General features: G+C 35.5%; 2 protein-coding genes across 2 annotated transcripts in view; one reads left to right on the forward strand and one right to left on the reverse strand.

Annotated features, from left to right (window-relative positions):
• On the forward strand, positions 382 to 8,978 carry LOC109848719 (cyclin-dependent kinase D-1-like). Its single transcript, XM_020418367.1, has 7 exons — positions 382 to 802; positions 1,666 to 1,964; positions 2,045 to 2,153; positions 2,638 to 2,763; positions 7,422 to 7,654; positions 7,730 to 8,044; positions 8,452 to 8,978. Exons 1-7 carry the CDS (start codon positions 617 to 619, stop codon positions 8,513 to 8,515), a joined length of 1,332 nt encoding a protein of 443 aa, XP_020273956.1. The 5' UTR covers positions 382 to 616; the 3' UTR covers positions 8,516 to 8,978.
• Positions 10,678 to 17,708, reverse strand: part of LOC109848115 (ARM REPEAT PROTEIN INTERACTING WITH ABF2) — a 12,082-nt gene continuing 5,051 nt past the window's right edge. Inside the window, exons 13-19 of the mRNA XM_020417454.1 lie at positions 16,826 to 16,965; positions 16,552 to 16,615; positions 16,316 to 16,395; positions 13,861 to 13,925; positions 12,772 to 12,889; positions 12,555 to 12,673; positions 10,678 to 11,386 (exon numbers count right to left, since the gene is read on the reverse strand). Coding sequence (XP_020273043.1) covers positions 11,296 to 11,386; positions 12,555 to 12,673; positions 12,772 to 12,889; positions 13,861 to 13,925; positions 16,316 to 16,395; positions 16,552 to 16,615; positions 16,826 to 16,965 — 677 coding nt within the window. The 3' untranslated portion in view covers positions 10,678 to 11,295. The remainder of the gene's footprint in view (positions 11,387 to 12,554; positions 12,674 to 12,771; positions 12,890 to 13,860; positions 13,926 to 16,315; positions 16,396 to 16,551; positions 16,616 to 16,825; positions 16,966 to 17,708) is intronic.

A 17,708-nucleotide genomic window follows, 5' to 3' on the forward strand; every position in this document is an offset into this window, starting at 1 on the left:
CAATAATATACCTCCAATTCATTTCCTTGTTTTTTTAACCAACCAAACAACCTCAAAACAAGTTTTTTTAAAAAACCACTCACATCATCCAATAATAAGGTGACAGCTCATCTCATCTCATCTCCTATTCTGTAGTTTTCTTCTTTTTTAAGCCAACCAAACAACATCAAAATAATTATTATAGGAAATAGGTTTCCTATTCTTTGATTTCCCAACTTTTTTTGCGAAACGAACAGCCCCTAAAGAAACAGACCCGTGAATTTTCATTCAAGTACGCCGTGAATCCGTTCAGAGATTTGGGCCCGAAGCCCGGCCCAGGTCGACACCCGTTTTGATGTTTGCAAAATACCGGTTCAAAGAGATGCTCCCCTCGACCATAAACCTTCCGCTTTTGCCTTCTCTTTCTTCCGAGGAGCGGTGTGAAGCACTTTCCCCATTTCTTTTTTTTCCCTTCTAATTTCCTTTAAAAAAAATTTAAATTTGAAAGCGCCTCCTACGTGGTTTGCCCTAATTAGAAGAGATCGATGATGGTGATCCCTCTTCTTCTCTTTATTTAATTCGATGATATAGCAGAAATAAGCAAACAGGAGGAAAAGATTAACACAGATAAATCTCGATGGCGATGATGGCCAGCTCTTCATCGCAGCAGCAGCAACAAAATCTTCAGAGTCTAAATCCAAACCGCGGCGGCGGCGGCGGCGAAGAGGACAAAGGGGAGAAGATTGTGGCCGACCGTTATTTGAAGAGGGAGCTCCTCGGTGAAGGAACCTATGGCGTCGTCTTCAAAGCCCTAGATACCAAGGTCAGCAAACCCTAATTTTTAACGTTACGCGCTATCAGCTCCAATTCGCTCTCTTTCTCTCAAATTAGGGTTTCTTTTGTTTTTTCCCGACTTAGCTTCAGATTGTTCTATTCCAAGTTGATCTTTGGATCGGCTAAGGTGGATGGATGGTTTCTCAAAGTGAATCTTTACTTGATTTCTGTAGATTCTCATACTGATGATAGTACGTGCGTCGACCAAATTTGCGATTGCGACAAATGTGCAAACACTTGGCGTTCATCATGACCATTGTATCATGACTTATATAGACTTTCTACTGGCGATAGTCAAGTGCTGTTTTTTTTTTTCCATTTTAGATGCCGACTTCAAATGGGCTCACTGTTTTTTTTTTCTGCTTGAATTCCTGAGATTGTAAACATTATAAAGGAAAGGTCTTGTGTCAAATGGAGTTAGTTTAGGCAAAAATAATCTGTTAATTTAATAGAAGATGGTCTTTAAATGCTTCTGGGGTGCTAGCGAAGAGTCTGACACAAGAACAGAAGTAAGAAAATACACGCATAGGAACAGGACAAATAGTTTGAACAAAGTGCACACATTACGTAGATCTACTAATAAACTTATACCTTGTTATAGAATTGCATAGATTAGTTCACCTAAAGTGTCGGCTTTTTTTTAATATAAAGAATTTACAGTGTGAAATGAAGCTTAATGGACAGATAATACGTCTTGCATATCCAAGAGTTGCATTACTTAGCTTATAATGCCATGTTTTTGTTCGGGTTTGACCTTACAATGATACTGTTTCTGTTTCGTTTACCTCTTACCGCTTTGCTCTTACGATCCTAATTATCTAAGTGGCCATAATTTGTGTTAGACGTTTTCAGACAGGACAGACAGTTGCAATTAAGAAGATTCGTCTGGGGAAGCACAAGGAAGGTGTAAATTTTACTGCTCTGAGGGAAATTAAACTCCTCAAGGAGCTCAAGGATCCAAATATTATCGAGCTAATTGATGCTTTTCCTCACAAGGGTAACTTGCATCTTGTATTTGAGTTCATGGAGACCGATTTGGAAGCTGTTATTCGTGATCGGAATATTCTGCTGTCTCCAGCTGATATTAAATCTTACATGCAAATGACACTGAAAGGGCTTGCAGTTTGCCATAAAAAGTGGGTTTTGCACAGGTATTAGCTTCTTTTCTATCACCTTCTGATATTAGACCCCTTATCTGCTGGAAATTAAGTCATATGAGATTGTGTAACAGGGATATGAAGCCTAACAACTTGCTGATTTCTGCGGATGGCCAACTGAAGCTTGGTGACTTTGGTCTGGCACGCATTTTTGGCAGTCCAGATCGCAAATTTACTCACCAGGTGTCTTTCTGGTTGTGCAGTTCATATGCGACTTTCTTTAAGATTCTGTACCTTACAAAATCACAGGCAAAGAAGAGACGTACAGAAATTTTGTTAACATTTTTAGATTGCTTGCACATATCGTCTTTTTATAAGATTAAAGGGCTTCCGGGTGTACAAAGCTCCTTACTTAAGACAACAAGGCCTGTTGCAACTTCGTTCTTAATGTTCTTTTTTTAATCCTTCTGTTAAAGAAAAAATTGTGTTTGGGTGTGTCAGTGGCTGGGGTTGGGTAGGCCCCATGATGGCCTCCCAAAATTATCAGTGCTCAAGACATATCCGTTCGTGGTTCAATATTGTAAACTCATGAGTTTTCTTCTCTTTTAATTCTTTAACCTTTTGACTTGTCTATTTTCAGGTTCACACTTGACATTGTGTGCGGGTTGGATTATTATGAGCATAACTATGAGACTATTACTGATCATCTTTGACTTTCTTCTCTCAGGTCTTTGCTCGCTGGTATAGAGCACCTGAATTATTATTCGGCAGCAAGCAGTATGGTCCCGGAGTGGATGTGTGGGCTGCAGGCTGCATATTTGCTGAACTCCTTCTAAGGCGGCCATTTCTGCAGGTTAGACTTGCATAGTTAAATTATCTTTCTAAACAGTAGCCCTATATCTGTTAATAGATTTTGCTCTGAAAGTAGACATATGTACTTACTAAATTGGCTCTTTAACTTGAAGAATGGATGAAGTTAATTTCATGGCGGAGAATTCCGTGGATGAGTCACTTTGTACATACTGCTCTGCACACCTCAATTAATCTAAGAATGTGAAATGAAGCAGTTGGAGAGTGTCTTATCTATCCACCACTCAGTACATGTCACATAGCCAAAATAACATTGGACACCACTTGGTTAGGTTGTAAAGAATGCAAATGAATTGAAGTTTCATTTTTAAATTAATTAGCATGTGTATTCCAAGATTAATTCTTGGGATCTTCCATTGAATGAACAATCATAGAACTCTCATGACTACTAAGGGTGGTTCTTGAAGGATCATGGGTTCATATTTACTCTCCTTTATTGTGCGTCTTCTTTGATCTCTCATCTCTCAAATGTAACTATCAACAATAAAAAGTATTTATTAACACTCCATGTTTAGATTGATTGCAGTCTCATCTTTTATTATGACTATATCAAACTGTTAGTTCTAGGATTTCTTTAAATTCCAATAGTCTACTATACTATTACCTGTATCTGACCCGCTAAATTTGCAGATAACTAGTGTTTGCCTTTGACCTATACTTAGCCTCTGAGGGAGGATTTTAACCATACAAGTAGTTTTGTAAGTTCAGCTCAGGAGTCACCCTTTAAACAAGATAATTTGAAGATCATGGAGCTGTGATCTGAAAAAAAGGAGATTTTCGTGTTGTTGCCATTCTACTTTACATTTTTTCATTCATTCATTATTTGGCCATGTATCTTAGAAAGGAGATTATGAGTATCAGCAAAGTTTGATTTATTTGCAGCTCGATATTATGTACATTGTTTAGGCAGTGAGCTTGTTGAGAAAATAGAAAAGGCAAAGATTCGTTATTTATCTAACCCCTAACATCTCTTAAATAGAGATTAGGAGGATATTATAAAATAGATATGAGATAAAATTATATCTAATCATATCTCATAATATCTCAACAAAATCTCATAATATCTACTAAATCTACTAATGCCAAATTATCAATGATATCTAACGTTTCCCCTCAAGCTGGAGCATATATTACTATATATTTCTACCTTGTTACAAATCGAAGTAAAGCAACTAGTTGCAAGAGCTTTGACAATGTCATATTTATCCAGAATACTTGAAGACGTCGTCAATTAGAAAAGTGTAGTCACTAGTCACAGCTAGTAGAAAGTTAGAAACCCTAGGCGGGTCAGCTAGTAGAGAGAAACCCTAGGCAGGTAAGCTAGTAGAAGTAACGTTGGAATTAACTACATACTTCTGCATTCAAACAAAGGGTGATACTCTTCATTGATGGTTGCTTTCCTTTGAGGTTAGAGTTTCTAGAGGTATGCTTTTTTTATTGAGGTTTAACAAAGATTTAGTAAACAAATGATGTAGAAATCAAAGGTATGGCCAAACCTACCATAGATGTTGTCATAGCCGTTGAGGGAAGCATAAAGGCCATGCAAAACCATCTTAATGGCCTCGAGAACTCGAAAGATTGGAGAAGTTGCTAGGATCGAGTAGGCTCTGGCTCCATATAGAGAAATAGAAAGGCCAAAGTTATTATTCATCAAACCATAACCTCTTATTAGGAGGATATTGCAAAATAGGTATGATATAAAATCTTATCTAATCACATCTCACAATATCTCATAATATTTACTAAATCTACTAATACCTAATTATCAATAATGTCTAACAGAGCCAACAGTTGACAGATCTCTTTAAGTGACTATACTGTGTAATAGATTGCATTAGGGCCTGTTTGGTTCAATAGAGGGTAGGAATAGGATTAGTAATACTATTTTTTTATGGATTCCAACCTAATCTATAAAAAATTTCTAGACAAGTTTGTAGTTTTATGGAATCCTATTTTTTTGCATTCTATGTTTGTTTCACCCAATGGAAAAATAGAATCTCACATTTATAGAAACCATACAATTCCTAATATCTAGTTTGGTTCAGAATGATAATTTTTAGGGATCAACACTGTAATAACGGCTAGTTCCACCGAAAGCTCCACCTGAAAGCCAAAACCCCAAGCAACAGACAAAAACAAGATCAAGCTCAACAAATGTGTTCAACAAACCCAAGTGAAGGACCTGCACAAGCTCAAAATCCTGCTGGCAGCTCAAAACCGAAAGGCAAGGAGCTACACAAGCTCGAAATAACAGCCAAAACCCCACAAAGCCAAGGAGCTACACAAGCTCAAAACAAAACAGCAACAAATCCATAGGCAAGAAGCTACACAAGCTCCACATAACAGCCAAACCCCACAAAGCCAATGAGCTACACAAGCTCAAAATAGAACAACAACAAACCCAAGCAACAGGTGCTGCACAAGCACCATAGCAACAGAGCACCAAAGTCATAGCCAGCAGGATGTGCTCAACTTTGAGCTTCAAAACCGACAGCATTAAAACCAAGCAACAGAGCAACATAGCCAAAGGAACTGAGCAACAGAATGTAAAAGCCGACATCAGTAAACCCAAGCAACAGAGCTCCTTTACCTGAGCTCAACAAAAGGCATTCATTGCTGATTATTCATTTGAACCACACTTATCAAGCTTTCAATCATTTGTAGTCGAATATCCCAATATCATAAAATGTTTATTCAAGAAACAGACAGAAACGTGAATTCCCTCCTTACCTGATAATCAAAATCAAACAAAATAATTGCATTATTATCAGCTAAAATGCAAGTAAGTGTGGTCCCCGAGGAAAACCCAAAAGAGATTCGCTATTTTTTGATATCAGAGACAAAATTCAATATTAAAACTACAAATGAAACAAAATTAGGAACCAAAGGCCATAACCACCCATGCAACCTTAATTTGATCAACTGCAGCTTGTTTTGTCCTAAATTAGTAACAATTTTCAACAATTTTCCCAGTATCATATTTCTAGCTGGATTTTTCCTAAATCTAAAGACACAAAAAGATCTATAAATCGCTAGATCCAAGAAAAAGCACAAAAATAGGAAGAAGGGAAAACAAAAGATGATGAAGATGAGATCATACTCTTTCCTGAGCGGGAAATCTCGCATCCGCCAATCCAATCGTCGCCACGGCGACGCTGATCGAAGCACCGCCGCCTCCGCTGCTGCTTCCAGCGCCATTTCCCGTCATTTTTGCCCCCAATCTACCTTCACATCCTCCGCCTCTCGCCGAGAGATGGCCTCAGATCCCTCGAATCGACAGCGAAAAAAGCTCGGACCCGAAACTGGAGGCAGAGATTCAGCAGCGGAGAAGAGAAGCGAAGAAGAGGCATGAAGAAGAGAGAGCTGAGGCGGGAGAAGAACAGCGGGAGAGAGCTGAGGCGGAAGATTAGGAATCGGAATAAGAAAGAGGAGCGTTGTCAGCTTTTTGGCCCAATTCCTCTCAAACGGATAGGATTTGGGTTTCCACAAATATGCACTGTTTTGAGTACTTTATAGATTAGCAAATCTGTAAATTTTTTTTGAACCAAACTCAAAATTAGGATTCATTTGGAATCCTTTAATTACGAAATTGCCACTGTCAGGTTCAAATATCATTCCTATTCCATAAAATTGGTGAAACAAACAGGCCCTTAGCATCTGTTTCAAGCTCAATCGACAACAATGAAGTAGACTAGCACGAGCAGTGCATAGTAGGTCTAACTGTAAATGCTGTTGCTTGTGTGCTATAGGCTGAGTGTAGTTTTGAGAGGAGTATTAGTTAGATTATGGTTAGAAAGTCTTTTTTTCTTTGGGAAAAGAATATCATCTTGTTAAGTTGAACATGATATGCTCTCTAAAAGCATTGAGCTTAATGTTCTAAGCCCTAAGACCTAGCATGGCTTCCTGGGTATTGAGGAACTTTTAGTGGTTAGATGCATAATTGCAGGAACTATATAACACACAACTTTGTAGTTTCTTGAGGATGTTGTCATACCTTTTTTCAAACAGAACTATTGTTTGTGCAATAAGTCCCTTTACATTTGAGTGCAACGGTGTATGATTACTTTTTGAAGTCGTGATACTTGTAGGCAGAATGTCAAAGTCACTTTGCAGATTTTCTTGTTAAAATCTGGACCTAGTATTGTGAACTTTACATATCAAAATTACCAGCTTTATTTTTTGTTTTTCTGATGTATACTGTACCACTCCCTTAAATAGTTCTCCACAACTTTTATGTTGTTGAATAGCCATCACATATTAGAGTACACAACAGGTTTTGCATTCCACATTTCTTCACACGTGAAACCTGGTAGTTGAGTAATTGGTGCTTCTTTTCATACTACATAATCTATTTTATCAGTGGTATATCTTTGTCAACTTTATTCCCTTAAGAATGTAAATTTTCAGAAGGCTATTGGTCTCGTGTTGTTGAGTATAAATCTCTGTAGCAATTAACTTGTACTTTTATTGGTCCTTTGTTGCTTTATTAATGTATATTTCAAGTATTAGATAGATGGGTCGAATGCATCCTATGTTAAAGCATAAAAGAAAAAAACTCGTTCCCTCCACTATAAGGGGAAATCTATAAGCTTTTAGATTCTAATTGGCATGTGCTAATGGAAATTGATATCTGTTTGGCAGGGTTCAAGTGACATCGACCAGCTTGGGAAGATCTTTGCAGCTTTTGGGACACCAAAGCCATCTCAATGGGCTGACATGGTTTACCTTCCAGATTATGTCGAATATCAGCATGTTCCTGCACCTTCATTACGCTCCCTGTTTACAGCTAGTGATGATGCTTTAGACCTTTTATCAAGGATGTTCACCTATGATCCAAAAGCAAGGATCTCTGCCCAACAGGCTCTTGAGCACAGGTACATTTAGTGATAGCCATTGTTATAGTTGGATGCTAGCATTTCCTCTTTGATGCAATATTTTCTGTCAATCAGGTATTTTTCTTCCCAACCACTACCAACAATACCGGAAAAGCTCCCAAGGCCACACCGGAAGGGAGATTCATTAAATCACTATCCTTCAGACTTTGTTTCACAAGACGCTCCTCTTGTTTTATCTCCATCGAGAAAAATGAGGAGGGTGACACCCCATCATGGGGCATTTGAAGGAAATGCACATGAAAAGGCTGGTCATGCGAGGGACAGTAGACATGTAGGCGAGAGTACTGGGCCGAGTGGAAATATCCTAATGTCAATAGATTTCGAAGCCCTTCATGGCTCACGACCCCCTCCAAGGCCAACTCTAAATAGGTAACACTGAATATCTTTGTTGAATGTTTCCCTCCTTTCTCATTTATTACCTTAAATGATGTTGGGGAACCTAAAACAATCCCAAGTGTTGATGCTATTTTTGGCGCTGCGTTTATCTTCTAAGCATTCTCATAGTAATGGGATCCTATTGCATGAGAGACTTTAAGCATTCTATGAACTGTTTAACACAACAATTTTCTGGGTTGCTGCCAATTTTTTTGAATATCGCTATGAACAAATGAGGATCCTGCAAGGACTAGGGAATTAGTTCTTGTTTAATGTTTTGCTAACAAGAAACTAATTCATCCTCGACAACAAACCAAAGAACTAAATGATCTGGTCCCTGTAGTGGGGCCCTAATTGTGTACTTCACCCATGTCTAATGCTGAAGAAATTACCTTTTGCAGTGCCGATAGGTCTCACCTCAAGAGAAAACTTGATTTGGATCCTGACTTCGGATATTCTCACTGAGAGGAGCGTGGCTTATGGATTTTTATTGGCCTACTGGTCTGGACAAAGGGAAAACACTTATTCATTGATAACGCGTGCTATGATTTTATTTTCCACATGCAATCACCATGATCAAAGTAGAGACCAGCCCTGGTTGTTGGGGTATAGAGGGTTTCGTTTACACTTTTGACTGGCATACTCAAATGAGCTACACAAGAAATACAAATGCGTGTTGTAAACTACAAAATTAGGACTAAAACCTTCTTTTGTTCATTTTTGAGGGGAATTTGAACTTGTAATTTAATTTGTTCCTTCTCTACTTGTCCTCCAGGGCAGCGTGTGATAATTAATTTTTGAACCCAGAGTTCCTTTTGAAATTGAGACAGGAGTGATGTATAACTAACAGTCAAGGATATAGTTGTGAGTTTTAGTTTTGGCAATACGCCGTATGGTTAATGATAAACATATACCTTGAGTTGCTCTTGTACTGCTGTGAGATTTTTCGTTCTAGTGTTGGGAACCACATAGCTCTTGAGTTGTTATTTATTACTGTCATTTATAGCAGCTGAATTATTGAATTGCGGATTTCTGTCATGGTCTTAATTTATCCAAGGGAGATAATTCCTGGACCATATCGATGATCGCGCCATCGTCGCATATTCTTAAGAAAAGAAACTATCTTTAAGTGGAAGGTTGTTTTGTAGAAAGTTTGTCGCCGCTAGGTGCTGCGATTTTAAATGAGAGGTTGTCCAGAGAACATAATTCGTTCGATATGTATGCTTACTGAGGGTCATTTTTCTGCATATTTTGGAGGATATGATAATAAGAGATCAAATTGTTAGTTCAACTAATGTGGATAACAAGCTTGCTATGTCACTTCACGGTAACTAACCAACCCAATCACGCATGTCACGTAATGATTGCACGTCTTCTACGTCGTACAAATTTCATCAGCCACGTTAAATCAAAAACTGAAGACAAAAATGATGGATTATGAACTTAACAACAAAATTGTGCGTAGTACATTTATATACCTTTTTCTTCCCCGGGGCGAAAAATAAAAAATAAAAATAAAAAAAAGGTAGCAAGCTACTAAACATTTCTGAGAGCGAGACATCATATGGTTTGAGCTGCTGGGGGCTACGATCGACAGGAATTAATGCAGAGAATTTGTCATGTACGCGACGGCACTCTTTACCCGTTACTTGTTATGCAGCGGATCTGGGCATGCCGGTACTACTCTTTTGGTGGCGGTGAAGGGGTTCTCCCGATCGAAATTCGAACCTGCATTCCTCTCCAAACTTTCTGCTTTCAGACGGGAAGGATGTGGCGAGAGGAGTCCAGACTCCAGAGCTGACATGTTATAAAGCATGACAACCATCGCCAGTAAATAAAGAAGCCCATATCTCTTCTCTAGTATCACCACCATCTCCCTGGTAACGGAAAATTTGGGAGGAAAAGGGTGCTTTTGTTTTGATAACCTGTATTTGATCGGATCATATCAATGTTTTCATCAACGGGGGGCTTCCAAAGTTTATGTACAAGGTAGACGTAGATATAGATACAGGCATACAGCTACAGATTCAATAATGTTGCTCAATTAATTGAGTAGTTGAAGCTGCGGGGGGAGTTTAGACTTGCATATTTAGGTGAATTGTTACTATTATTATTATTATTATTATTGTTTTGATAATGAGTTAATTTAGAAGGGGACACGTGAAATATGGAAATGGGTCTTGATACGATGAATGTTGTCACCGGATAGTGCTTACTGGTCGGGCTCTGACGGCACACAACTATAACCATTCTTTTTTTTTTTTTTGCCCCCTTCGCAAACAAAAAAGAAAATTTAATTGCGGTCTGTAGTGCTGCCGCTTGAAGCTTACTACCTTTTGGTTTTTTCGCTTTTGCCGATGGATCCGCTGAGTGAATTAAAAAAATAAAACAAAATAAAAACTCTACTCTCAGGTGAGAATTGTTTTTCTGGGTAAATACGTCGGCAAAAGGCACGTGCCAGTTTGAATCTGGATGTTGTTGGATTACCGAATTAATTGCAAACCCTTGATCCAAACATCCAGCCACCGCGAGGACACCAGCTCACCGGTTGTTCCTTCTCATTTATTATATAGCGCACAACTCGAGCACACAGTCGTGATCTAATGAACCCGAAAAACAATACTAAATATTTCTTAATGTGGTCCCCAAATTCAGAATCAAATAAAAAAGGATTACTAACAAATGGGTTATCTTAATGTTGATATGGGAGACAGCTCACAAGTTAATTAGCCATATGGCTTCTACAACATCACAATTCAAAATGGGCAACAATTTTCTACATCCTGTAGGAATTTGCAACTCGATAGGAACGAAGGAGAAAGAACATTACATGGGATGATAGCAAACAGCCCAACAGGCCTTCTCACGCTCTAAATAACCTTTTCCATGGGTTCTCAGATACGCTCCTCTCTTAGGTAAAACTCCGACCCTTGTATCACAAAGGATATGCCAAACGAACCGTGCTCACCATAGAATCCTAATTCGTTTGAAGGTTTGATGAAACTAGCTTTCCTATATAGCTGAAAGGTGAAGAAAATAACCCCAGAAATCTTGAGCTGAGTTTTACTCAAAAAGGATAAGCTCAAAGTTCAGAAAGATCTTTTTTTTTTCTTTCTTCCGGTATCGACCAGTCTCATCCATGCTCCCCCAAGAAAAAACAGCAGCAGTAACTTGCCAGAAAGGTCACAAAACTGTACAGACCCCAGCATTTTTGTGTTAGTTTACATGAAGTAGACAGTGGATGATCAGGTCCGAGAATTCCTTTGGTTAGGTAGAAGAGCTTTAGAAAAGTAACTGCGAATCTCTGGGATAATACGTGGGATCAAAAGAGAATGCCTGCAAAACATACCATCAGGAAAAATATTTCACCAATTGAAAAGGAAAGCTAAAAGCAAGAGATTTCACAAAAACAGTTCAACAGGGCAGATATTTCATCATTTGGAAAGGAAAGTTTAAGATGCAAGAGATGTTTTACCGGATTGAAGCACCTATGTAAAGATTTTGGAGAAAAAATTGTGCAAAAAGCAATGCTACCACAAAAACATAAACCAGTAACCTTAAAATACAATATATGATTTTGCCTAATAATTATTAGCTTGAGCTTCTCTCCACCACCCAACTAAAAATTAGACCTGCTAACATGCTACATTTGTGAGATACTCTCTAGGTTTTTGGATGTTTCTTACAGTACGAAATTGGCAGTTCACTATAGTAAACATATAATGTTTTTTTAATATAACCTCAATCTCTCATCCCCTCTCCTACAGGACTCACTCGCTACCTTGTGATCCTACCACTTATCTCATGAGGTCATGATTCACATGCATTGCCAATTTCCTACTTCTGTCCCTACATAAAATATGAAAGAAAGGTATATGAGACCTTTGGTATAAGCAGTATGACTTACGAAAGCCAAGCTAGTAGTCCTTCTAACATCCTCCGGTACCATATGTTTTATCATTTACGAATACTCTTACATCAAACTACTTGTCAAGATATAGACATGTGAAAGCACATCAGACATGTAAATCTTGGACACCATATAACATAGGAGTTTTGATGCCGGTTAAATACATAACAGAAATTATTCTGTAATCAATTTTATTTCAATCATACTATCAGCCCTTCAAACCATGACATACAATTTATACTTGCATAAATAGGATATCCCCACTAGAGCAGAAGCAAGCAGCAAACCTACGAACTGTATGCTTGAGAGTTTATTTGAAGCCATGCATTTTCCATTAATAGCTCTGGCAGGAGGGAGGAGGCCATTAAGGTTTAGGGAAGATATTTAGTAGTTTCTCTTAAATCTACGTGTAAATTTACCAGGGCTTATCAGTTGAGGTAAACTGTAAATATGCATGGCATGATAAGAGCTTTGTGGTTTGTGGCATTCTGCATTTTAAAAGGTTAATAATGGAACCATGAAAGTGACCCAATACCATGTCTGATCTTTAAAGAAACGTGAAGATGGATACAAGGAATGAAAGGAGACCCTGACCTAGCATTTATCTTGTCAAATTGCTCCAAGACGAATAGAACACAAGTTTGCCTTAGAGACATCGCATGGTATGCTTCTGATAATTCATACATGCTGGAGATGTTTTCAAGATTAACATCCTGGACACAAATAAGAAGTTTTAAGTTAAAGAGCAAGAAATATAACTAGAATTCAATTTTAATCCGTTATTCAAAGATGTAACACATTTTACAGTCACCTGAGCAATCGCATATTCACATAATCGCTTCAGACCTTCTAAGAGATACTGGTCTGCTGCTCTCAGGAGATCTTGTGCAATAGTCATAGTTACTTCAACAGATCCTGTGTATATGAATCTGACGACAAGATAAAAAGTATAATGTCAATCCTAATTATAGTCATACCTCACAAGTTTGGAGTGCAAAAGTACCATAGCAAGGATTACGAGTTTGGAATTTGGTTAAGATAAAGAAAATTTTGGAAGTATTTGGCAAAAATAAGAGACAATGAAATAGGCATGTATGCATCGTATAGTAATATTTATCGATGATTTACATACAATACAATACAACTAAGCCATAAATTTAGCTACGAAACCCTAAGTTATGCATAGGGTATAGCCCTCACTAGGGTAGCATACAATTCGAATACGGCTCAGATATGGTACTTACCATATCCATATCTGCTTACCAACCACAGATTCAGATACCGATATGCCTCGGCGAGTAAAATTCATATCCTATCTGCTAAAATCAAACACATATATGGATATCCACGCGGATATATAAGCTATACATGCCGATAGAATACAAATATGAGAACCAAATAACATTGAAAAAGAATATAGTGCATATGACACAAGATAGCTCATTAATATGTTCGTTATATCTATAAAGCTAAGAATAAGTCTTTTGATAATCAAAATTTACCTCAAATCCATTATTCTAAGGATTCAAACTATTGCAACAGTATGACCAACATATATTTGGATAATTCGGACACGGATCCATATCCTATGGATATAGATTCTAGTAACCATATCCACATCCTAATGGATACAGACATAGATATTTCCTTAGATACATATATTTTTTGTGCACCCCTAGCCCTCACAATGTAAGTAATCAAATCAAGCGTAAAATCCAGAAATGATTAGATAATACCAATTATGTAGAATTTTTAAGTTAAACTGAGCTATATCATAATCAAGTAAAATGTGAATTCAGTTGCCCATACAGTTGTTTGTGAAAATTTCAAGAAATATGCAAATTTATGTACCAACATTGACTGTTAAGACAACCATGAACATAAAAGAGTGTATACAAACCTCATCATCAACTCGAACACCTCCCATCGGATGTTTGGGATCTCAATATCTCTTGCTTCCTTTTCCTGTTAAGGGTTCCAAGTGACAGTTATTTACATATGTTTTTATTGATATTCAAAGAAAAATGAGTTACCAACAGCAGATATTTAAATTATTTTCTTCAACTTGTTATGTTCCACAAATGGATCTGAGGATTATCAAGTACAAATTATTATCAATGAAGAGCATACATCACCTGAGTCTTCTCTTGAGATTAAGTTAATAGGTAGTTACACACATTAGTGAACACTAAAGTGCAACTTATTATGTCACATAAAACGTCTACATTTCCTGTATATGTACGATATCAAATAGAGAAATATTTCAGAAATCTAATAAAAGTGACATGTGATAGAATACAACGTCAAACAGCATCGACAATTTTTTTTTTTAAAGCATGCGTTACAAATATCAATGAATAAACAATTACGATGGCAATACAATCATCTTTTACCTCAAGCCAGATAACAGTGAAAGTTCATACACTTCATTCTCTTCATAGAAGCTTATTCCTTTCTTTGTCCTATGCGTGCACACGCGTGAACTACCACACACAAAAACACTGTGGGAATGGTGGGTTGGTGTTTTAACGTTTCGTCTTTTTTATTTTGTATGCGTGTCTGTGAGAGCTTATCCTGTGTAAATTATGTACATATATTTTCCCTATGAATAATGTCTTCTCAATAGGATCAACTAGGAGAGAACTTATTTGGGGGGGGGAGGGGGGGTTATTGGTTGGGAGAAAATTGGGGCCAAGTGGGAAAATTGTTCCCATGGAACAATTTTACCCCTTTGGGTATTTTGAGTGGGGTAAAGTGGGATAAAGTGGGATAATGGGATAATTTGAGCCTTTGATTGACAATTCATGTGGGATAATTGATGATGTGACACCCTTATTAAAATATAATTTTATCTATTAATTACTTCTAAATTAACTTATCCAAATGTTTAGTATATTATTTAATTATTATTATAATATAAATATTATTTTACTTTATATTAAAATATAATATATGTACTATACTTACAAATTACTATTATTAATATATATTGTTTGTATTATATTATATTATTAGCATGCTATACTATATATAATAATTAATATAATATATATAATATTTAATATAATATTTAATATAATACATTATTATTTATACAAAAATATAATATGTTATACAATAATTACTAATTAACATTATATTAGTATGCTACATTATATAATAATTGATATAATATAATGAATAATATATATAATATAATACTTTAATAATATATATTTAATTTAATATATTATAATATAGTACAAGGATATAATGACTTTATAAATATTATAATATTTTACTTTATTCAATGTAATAATTTTAAAATTTTATATTAAAATTAAAATATAATATATATATATATATTATATATTACATGATATTACAATAATATATATTAAAGTATCATGTTATAGTTATAATATATTATATTATTTCAAACTATTATTATATTATATTATATCATAATATTTTAACTATAATTAGTAATTATTATATTATATTATAATAGTATGCTCATATATAATAACTACAAATAATATTTTATAATTAATTATATATAATATAATATAATAATATAAGTTATTAAATATTATATAATATTATAATAAATACGTTATACTATAATTACTAATTAATATTATATAATAATATATTACATAATACTATTAATATATATTATTATATAATATTATTAATATATGTTATTGCAATATTATATAACATTATAATAAATACGTTATACTATAATTACTATTATATAATATTATTAATATATGTTATTAAATTATGTCATTAAAATATTAATATATGTTATATTTTATATATCATGTCATATATTTATAATATAATTAGCATGTATTAGTTAAGTAATACAAAAATATTTTAAAATTATCCCAATTGTCTTCAAAGTGGAACAACATTTTTCCAATATGGAGGATGGGGTAAATTTTTACTATTAGGACAAATTTTTTGTATATGAGTGGGGTAATTTTATCCCAAGTGGTGTAATTGTCTCACTAATGTTCCAAAAAACCAATAACACAAAAAGGTATTATCCTTGTTCCATTGTCCCAATGAATAACACTATGAAATAGAATCCCCAAAATTATCTCATTATCCCCTAAAATATCCCAACCAATAACCCCCCCCTAAGGGACAGGATTTTACTTTTTCAGACAAATCTACCAGATATATTCTCTTAAAAGCAATACAAGCATTGAAATCACATGGATGATTAGGTTGTGTATACTTGTTTTAATTAGAAAAACAATGCCGAGCACTAATAGGTTCATCATTCGCTGTTAATCACAGTCATGAAGGTTCACAATCTTTAAGATATCATAACAAGAATTGATTTTAAAAAATCAACTCACCCTGTATCCACCATCAAACATGGCACGAAATGCATCTGAAGAAGCAAGTAAAGCAATCCTATGTGCATAAAACCGTCTACCTGAAAAAGAAAGGGAAGCATGTTGGATAACCTGCATTTTTACGATCATGAACACTTTTATCCTAAGCAACAAAGCTCATGTTACGATAATTCGAGATCTTGACTACATAAACAATACCAAATATTCAATTATTTAGAGAAAGAGATAATTACAACCTTCAACTAGAAAGACAACATCGGATAGCGTGGAACTATTCACATACTGTTCACCAAGATAAACCTGCAATTATGAATGTTTATCAAACAAGCGCAGGAAGTAAAGGTGTAGGAAAAAAATCCAATCAACATAAAAGGATAGGCTCCTATTGAAGGATTTTACAATTGTAAAGAACAAGAATAAGATCATTCAGATCTGCAATGGATGTTACAGCTTTGACAATCTAATTCTACCCTTGGATGATTCTTTCAACATTTTCCAAAAAATACAAACCTGTGGTGTTGGAGAAGGAGGAGCTGTGTCCATAGGAGAGAGTGTCATGGCTTTGTTCGCCAACTTACACAGTGCAACAGAACCATCTTGCTGTTGTTTCGTATTTGTAGAGGCAAGAAGACCCAGAAGCAAGTCAAGCCCTGCATGAAACAGATATTATTCTGTCCATTAAACATAACCTATCGTGATGTGAATTTTCTGTTATAAATAAGCTCATGCATGCCTTTTTTGTGAATATAAAATGATAATCTGCATGATGATATGTTCCTCATGAGCCATATAAAGAACCAAATATATGTTTTAGGCCCATAAACGCACAGACTGTACACTAAATTATACCTTTTTTCATGACTACGCAACTAAAAGTGAATATATTGGCCATAATAGGAACTTAAAAGAGATTTGATCATAAATTGAAGCAGGGGTCACAAGATCCTTCCTTGTTTCTTTAAAGATTGTAGCACCACAACCAACAGATAATACAAACATGCATCACGCACTATCTTAAGTCTTAACAAAGAACAATGAATTCTTATGAGCTGACATAAAGCCAAATTCACTTACATTTTTATCATGTAACCTGAATATTGCTTGCTACACAAAGCTAATTGTGAACAGTGGCTTATCTTTTAATGTTTCAATCTTAGCGATCATAATAAATATTGAACAATTCTAAACTATGTGCTAAAAACTTAAGTATATAAGAACTCATTAATGCAGTTACAGATGCATCGACCAATTTTACAATACATACACTGAAATAATAAATCAAATTCAATTTACAATAGCCACAAAGGATGGAATATATATCTAAGAATGTCCTTATTCTGAAGAGCAGCAAAGTTTGTATTCTTTTTTATTTTTTGGGGTTTGTTGGGGGTTG

Source organism: Asparagus officinalis, chromosome 7 (assembly GCF_001876935.1).
Source record: "Asparagus officinalis chromosome 7, Aspof.V1, whole genome shotgun sequence".
NCBI classification, from domain to species: domain Eukaryota; kingdom Viridiplantae; phylum Streptophyta; class Magnoliopsida; order Asparagales; family Asparagaceae; genus Asparagus; species Asparagus officinalis.